Source organism: Xyrauchen texanus, chromosome 47 (genome assembly GCF_025860055.1).
Source record: "Xyrauchen texanus isolate HMW12.3.18 chromosome 47, RBS_HiC_50CHRs, whole genome shotgun sequence".
Classification (NCBI taxonomy): domain Eukaryota; kingdom Metazoa; phylum Chordata; class Actinopteri; order Cypriniformes; family Catostomidae; genus Xyrauchen; species Xyrauchen texanus.
The window spans coordinates 152501-160000 of record NC_068322.1 but is presented as its reverse complement, the minus strand read 5'-3'; the positions used below and the strand labels follow the sequence as shown (position 1 = coordinate 160000).

At 48.9% G+C, this 7500-nt stretch overlaps 1 protein-coding gene across 1 annotated transcript in view; it reads left to right on the top strand.

Annotated features, from left to right (window-relative positions):
* Window positions 1-3323: 3323 nt before the first annotated feature.
* prr5b (proline rich 5b (renal)) overlaps window positions 3324-7500 on the top strand; it is a 13850-nt gene continuing 9673 nt past the window's right edge. Inside the window, exon 1 of the mRNA XM_052120325.1 lies at window positions 3324-3507. Coding sequence (XP_051976285.1) covers window positions 3446-3507 — 62 coding nt within the window. The 5' untranslated portion in view covers window positions 3324-3445. The remainder of the gene's footprint in view (window positions 3508-7500) is intronic.

The window sequence follows — 7500 nt, the reverse complement described above, 5'->3', positions numbered from 1 at the left end:
TTCTGGCTAAAGTGGCCCCTCGAGATAGAGTCTTGGGTGACTTCAATGCCCGAGTTGGCCAGGATGCTAGCACCTGGTCAGGAATGATTGGAAGACATGGTCCAGATCAGCTCAACAACAATGGCAGGAGGCTGGTAGATTTCTGTGCAGCCCATGCGCTTGTGATTACCAACATGCTGTTCTGGCATCGGCACATCCACACAACATCATGGATGCATGCCGTGTCCAAGCAAGAACATCTGCTGGACTACAACAGTGGCTGCGGGCACATGTCCTTGACACCAGGACCTACCGTGGAGCTGATCTGCCCACTGACCATTGACTTGTCATCTGTAAGATGCAACTGCCATTCGTCCACTCCGGTGGTGGGTGTAAACCCAGGAGCCCTCTCAAACCCATAGTGGCCTGGTCTAGGCTAGCTGATGAAAGTTGCAAACGAGAATTCCAGCGTCGGTTTGCATCATCCCCCACTCCTCTGGATGTCGAGGGGAAATGGGCGAGGTTTAGGACTGTGGCTCATGTAACTGCAATGGCAGTTTTGGGCACATGGTCCAGACCTCCTCATAGACCCTGGCTGATGGAGGAGGTGTTCAAGCTGGCTGAGAAAAAGCGACAGGCCCACTCTCATCGTCTACAGCATCCCACATCAGAGAATGAGGCGGCTTACCGCAGCCTTCGCTCGGAGGTTCGGAGAGCCGTGAGGCACTGCAAGGATGGTTGGTGGTCACCGGTTGCTGAGGAGATGGAATCTGATGATCACAAATCGCTCTTTAATTCCATCAAGAAAGTTACTTGCAGCGCCACACCTATTACCATCATTAGGGGAAAAAACGGTGATCCAATCTCCGACCCTCAGGAACAGGTTTGCAGATTTGCTGAGCATTTCTGTGAGGTCCTGGGGGAGGGGAAGTCCCTCAGCCTGGAAAACATTGTGGGACAAAGTGGGGATGACCCTGCTGGGGCTGCGGTGCCACAAATATTGGAGGAAGCAGTCACTCCCTGTGGGTGGCTGAGGTGCCATCTTTGGAAGAAGTACTGAGGGCGATCAGGAGCCTGAGACCAGGAAAGGCACCAAGCAGAGATGGTCTCCCCAGTGAAATGCTGAGGGAGGGTGGCGTTTGTGCACAGACTGCCCTACATGTCTGTGTCTGAGTGTCTGTGTGTGTGTGTGTTTTGAACTCACTGCCAAAGGTGCAGAATTTAAGTCTGTTTTTTTTTTTGGTATTCATTAATATCATCTTTTACAGCAGTTACATGCACATCAACTGACGTTATGCGCTCATAGCAAAATCTGTGAACGCGGGAAAGTTTGAGTCGCTGCTGGTCTTTCTTGGTGATAGAGCTGGTGTTGAGGGACCAGGTGAGGTTCTCCGCCAGGTTAACACCAAGGAATTTGGTGCTCTTGACGATCTCCACAGAGGAGCCGTCGATGTTCAGCGGAGTGTGTTCACCTTGTGCTCTCCTAAAGTCAACAACCATCTCTTTTGTTTTGTCGACATTCAGGGACAGGTTGTTGGCTCTACACCAGTTTGTCAGCCATTGCACCTCCTCTCTGTATGCCGACTCGTCGTTCTTGCTGATGAGACCCACCACGGTCGTGTCATTGGCGAACTTGATGATGTGGTTCGAGCTGTGCATTGCTGCACAGTCGTGAGTCAGCAGAGTGAACAGCAGTGGACTGAGCACACAGCCCTGGGGGGCCCCTGTGCTCAGTGTGGTGGTGGTGGAGATGCTGTTCCCGATCCGGACTGACTGAGGTCTCCCAGTCAGGAAGTCCAGGATCCAGTTGCAGAGGGAGGTGTCCAGGCCCAGCAGGTTCAGCTTTCCAATCAGGTGCTGGGGAATGATTGTGTTGAATGCTGAGCTGAAATCTATGAACAGCATTCGAACGTATGAGTCCTTTTTGTCTAGGTGGGTGAGGGCCAGATGGAGGGTGGTGGCATTGAACGGTTTGGAAGATACGCAAACTGCAGTGGGTCTAGTGAGGGGGGCAGCTGGGTCTTAATCTGCCTCATGACGAGCCTCTTGAAGCACTTCATGATGATGGGTGTAAGTGCGATGGGACAGTAGTCGTTGAGGCAGGACACTGAAGACTTCTTTGGCATGGGGATGATGGTGGTGGCCTTGAAGCACGTTGGAATGACGGCGCTGCTCTGAGAGATGTTGAAGATGTCGGTAAGAACATCTGCTAGCTGGTCTGCACATCGTCTGAGCACCCTGCCAGGAATGTTGTCTGGTCCAGCAGCCTTCCGTAGGTTGACTCTACGTAGAGTTTTCCTCACATCCGCCATGGTAAGACAGAGCAACTGGTCGTGTGGAGGAGGGGTGGTCTTCCTCGCCACCGCGTCGTTCTGTGCTTCAAACCGAGGTCTTGGAGAAGGTGACATCATCAATGCACTTGCTGATGTAGCTGGTCACTGCTGCTGTGTATTCCTCCAAGTTGGTAGAGTCGCCATATGTTGCAGCCTCCCTGAACATGTGCCAGTCAGTACACTCAAAACAGTCCTGAAGAGCAGAGATGGCTCCTGCTGGCCAGGTTTTCACCTGCTTCTGAAGCGGTTTTGTGCGTCTGACGAGCGGTCTGTATGCTGGAATTAACATAACAGAGATGTGGTCTGAGTAGCCGAGGTGGGGGCGGGGCTCCGCCCGGTACGCGCCTGGGATGTTTGTGTAAACAAGATCAAGCGCGGGCCGGAGAGAAAGCAGACAGCAGCGTCATTAAAACAGAATATTGAACATGTGTTCATGAAGACTTCCAAACAGGGTTTTTATACTTGAGAAGCAATTTAACAACATTGTAGTAAATATTATCAGTGCGTCAAAACGCGTCTCGTTAAGACACCAGCAGACAAGCTAATCCAGCACAATCAGTGCATAAACAGTCACCAAAATGAAGTATTTGAACCTCATAATTAAACACAAAATGAGGAGAAAAACTGCAAAAAGGTCCCTATTTGAAAAATAGCCCCCCTCGAACAGTATTATTCAGAGTAAAACTGAATATCATTGCAGTAAATGACAATAAATGAAGTCTCAAATGCTGCTTGATGTTTCTCAGATGTCAGTGATTCATACATGTTTAAACTGTAGTTTTATTTAGTGTGGTAAGATGACAGATGGTCGAGTGTTTATAGTCTGTCGCGGTTTAATGATGATAATTAATTCTGTCTCAGATTATGATGAATAAATATCGTGTGGGATATTCTGTGTATGAGAAAGATTTAGACAAATGGATCTTTGCACTATTGATTCGTTATTTATTGATTTAGATGTACTTTAGTTTGACTGAATTAAGAGAGCAATAATATCGTGACCGCGCGCGTGTGATTCCGCCGGTCGCGCGCGTCCCGCGTGCACGCGATCAGAAGCGCGATCAAACGTCGAAGGACTCGGACACATCTCAATCAAACTCGATCAAACTCGATCAACTCAAACTTTCTACCGAATGAAAGTCACACGAATGAGAATATTGAACACGGAGATTTCCGCAGAGAACACCGATCAACGGTGAGGTCTCTTTTTCCACTGTCAAATATTAAAGTCAATTATTTTCGTCTTTAGTGTTGTTGTATCACCTCACGGATGATTTGAATCCGATTATTGTGATTTTCGGCATATTCTGGACAAACACACGGTAGTTTCTGTGTCCTTGACTCACCTGTAGCTGCAGGTGTTTAGTTAATCAATGATAGAAATGAATTCGGACATTTGTGTTTTAAATCTTTATTTCCGTGTGTTCAATATTGAGGATTTAATCATTATTATGAAATAAAATCCGAGGAAGTGTCTGTTAAACTATGAGACAAATCACATACTTCTTAAAGTTCAAAGTCCTCTAGAAATCACACTTGGGAGTGTGTGTATATGAGTGTGTGTGTGTGTGTGTGAGAGTGTGTGTATATGAGTGTGTGTGTGTGTGAGAGTGTGTGTATATGAGTGTGTGTGTGTGTGAGCGCCTCTCTCTGTGCGCGTGTGTGTGTGTATATGAGTGTGTGTATATGAGAGTGTGTGTATATGAGTGTGTGTATATGAGTGTGTGTATAAGAGTGTGTGTGTGTGAGCGCGTCTCTCTGTGTGTGTGCGTGTGTGTGTGTATATGAGTGTGTGTGTGTGAGCGCGTCTCTCTCTGTGCGCGTGTGTGTGTGTGAGCGCGTCTCTCTCTGTGTGTGTGTGTGTGAGCGCGTCTCTCTCTGTGTGTGCGTGAGAGTGTGTGTATAAGAGTGTGTGTGTGTGAGCGCGTCTCTCTGTGTGTGTGTGTGTGAGAGAGAGTGTGCGCGTGTGTATATGAGTGTGTGTGTGTGAGCGCGTCTCTCTCTGTGCGCGTGTGTGTGTGTGTGTGAGCGCGTCTCTCTCTGTGTGTGCGTGTGTGTGTGAGAGTGTGTGTATAAGAGTGTGTGTGTGTGAGCGCGTCTCTGTGTGTGTGTGTGTGAGAGTGTGTGTATAAGAGTGTGTGTGTGTGTGTGAGCGCGTCTCTCTCTGTGTGTGTGTGAGAGAGAGTGTGCGCGTGTGTGTATATGAGTGTGTATGTGCGCGCGTGTCTCTGTGAGTGTGAGCGTGTGTGTATATGTGTGTGTGAGCGCGTCTCTCTGTGCGCGTGTGTATATGAGTGTCTGTGTGTGAGCGTGCGCGCGCGTGTGTGTGAGCGCGTCTCTCTGTGTGTGTGTGTGAGAGAGTGTGTGTGTGTGTGTGTGTGTGAGAGTGAGTGTCTATCTGTGTGTGAGAGTGTGTGTGTGTGAGAGTGAGTGTCTGTCAGTGTGTGAGAGTGTGTGTGTGTGAGAGTGAGTGTCTGTCAGTGTGTGAGAGTGTGTGTGTGTGAGAGTGAGTGTCTGTCAGTGTGTGTTGTAGGCTACTGAAGTGTGTGTGTGTGTGTGTGTGTGAGATGTCTCCTCCTGCACTTACACACTTGATCCGCTGGGCGTCATCAGAGTTCCCTTCATCAGTGGAGATCTGAATCATCTGCGGACTCGTTCATGTTTAACTCTCTGCATTTATTACCGTCTCCGATGACGTGAGTGTGTTTGAGTGGCTCATGATTGACTCTCTGTGGTTCTGTAAGGATTTGTGATGCAGGAATGATTCGTGTTGTTTATCAAAACTGTTGCCTGACCCCTGACGTCCTGTTATGACCCTAAACACACTCACTCATCCGGTAGTTTTTTGTTGATGATTCTCTGACTGATATGACGGGTGTGTTGGATTCTGTTCAGTTTGATGTGCTTGATGTATGATCAACTTTTAACTGAGGAAACAAAACATCGAATTATTTTTCAGTTCGTGCTCTTATACATCAGACATTAAAGGGACAGTACACACAAAAATGAAAATTCTGTCATCATTTACTCACCCTCATGCCATCCCAGATGTGACTTTCTTTCTTCTGCAGAACACAAATGAAGATTTTTAGTAGAATATTTCAGCTCTGTAGGTCCATACAATGCAAGTGAATGGTGACTAGATCTTTGAAGCTCCATAAAGCACATAAATGCAGCATAAAATTAATCCATAAGACTCCAGTGGTTTAATCCATGTGTTCATAAGTGATAATGAATGGTGTGGGTGAGAAACAGATAAATTTTTAAGCCCTTTTTACTATAAATCTCCACTTTCACTTTCGCATTCAGCCACCTACTGAGGTCTGGGCTGGTCAAAGGAGGCGATTTGTAGTAGAAAAAGTCTTCAATATTGATCTGTTTCTAACACACATCCTATCATATCACTTCTGGAGTGTGTGTGTGTGTTTGTGTGCAAACAACCCCCTACCTCCTCGTGGTGCCGGACGGGCACTGCTGTCGTGGACAGTGCTGTGGGGGGGTGGTGTCCAATTCCAATTGGCCTTTCCTCCTCACGGCGGCCAAATGGGGGCTCTGGACGGGCACGAGGTGGCTGGGTAACCCCTCCACCTTTTCAATTAACTACCACTAAACTATGATGTAAAGAACTTATTAAGCTTGTGCCGGAGGCCCCGGGGCATCTGTGACGTCTCCTGGCCAAACCTTGTTTGGTGGAGCCAGGAGACTGAAACCCTCGGGGCTCCTCCAGAAACAACAAAAAAAAAATACTTCGGATGGCCACATGAAATTTTCGAATGCTAACTGCGGATGAGAGGCTGCCACTCCTCTACTGGTACCGCCTGGATCTCTGGGGTGTTCAGGAGGTCCGGTGGACCAGCTCTGGCTCCTGCCACTATGAGGGGTGGTCAGTCCTCTACTCGGGGCAGGAGACTGCCAAACAACAGGGAGTGGCTCTTCTTCTGAACAAAATAATGAAGGGGTGTGGGAGCGTGGCGGTGAGGTGTGGGAAGCCCCAGGATACTTTGGGTTCACCTTCTCATCAACCAGAGGTGAGGAGTGGTAGTCATGGTTACTTATGCCCCCACTAAAGACGAACATCCGTGGAGGGATGCAGGAAAGGCCGACGAGTCAGATGCCTTCTATGACCTCCTGTCACAGGTGCTGGATAAAGTGGCCCCTCGGGATAGAGTCATCTTGGGGTCCTGCACAGATGCCATATTCTCTGTCCGTCTGCTACAGCAGAGGTGTAGGGAATTCCAGCAAGACCTACATCTCTGATTTATTGACCTGGTCAAGGCCTATGATACCATCAGTGAACTGGGCTCTGGGTTGTTCTTCGTGCTTTCGGAGTCCCAGACCCGCTGCTCGTGATCATTAAGGACCTTCGTGATGGCGAGCAGGCCCGGATAAAACTACGTGGCCGGGAGTCGGAGCCATTCCCTGTTCACCTGGGAGTGCGACAGGGATGTCCTCTGGCTCCTACATTATTTAATATCTATTTCGACCACGTGGTTCGTGAAGCCTTCGATGGCTGTACTGGAGGAATTTCCATCTGGTACAGATATAATGGGAGGTCGATCGACGCCCGGGTGCGGTCAAGGGATGCTCCCTATTGGTCAACCACATTATGTATGCTGATGATCTGGTGATTGCTGCTCACTCAGAGGAGGAGTTGGAGGCGCTGCTGATGAACCTGGAGTTTGCCACTAAGAGATGGGGCCTTACCATCAGCCCAACCAAAACTAAGCACCTTCCTGGGTATTATGTACCATCGGACACTACACCCCCACAGCTCCCAATTGGTGATGGGGCAGTTGTGGAGAGAGTGGAGTGTTTTCCATACCTGGGCAGTGTGCTAATGACCAGCTCCGGTTTGACAGCAGAGGTCTCACTCCGAATCAGTCGAGCGGCATTATCTTTTCATCGGTTGCGTAACGCTGTGTGGAAGCTACCGGTTTGTCGCTCCGCACAAAGCTTCAAGTATTCTCGGCCACGGTCATTCCCTCCCTTCTCTATGCTTGTGTGGACCCCCCTAATGGAACATCATCGCCGGTTAGAAACATTTAGGCTGGCCTGCCTAAGATCCATCCTGGGTTTAACCAGGCTGCATTGTGTGAGGAGCTCACAAGTCTTTGAAAGATGTGGACAAAGTCCCATCGGGGAGCTCCTCCGGCAGGCAAGGTTGCGTTGGCTGAGTCATGTAGCCCGC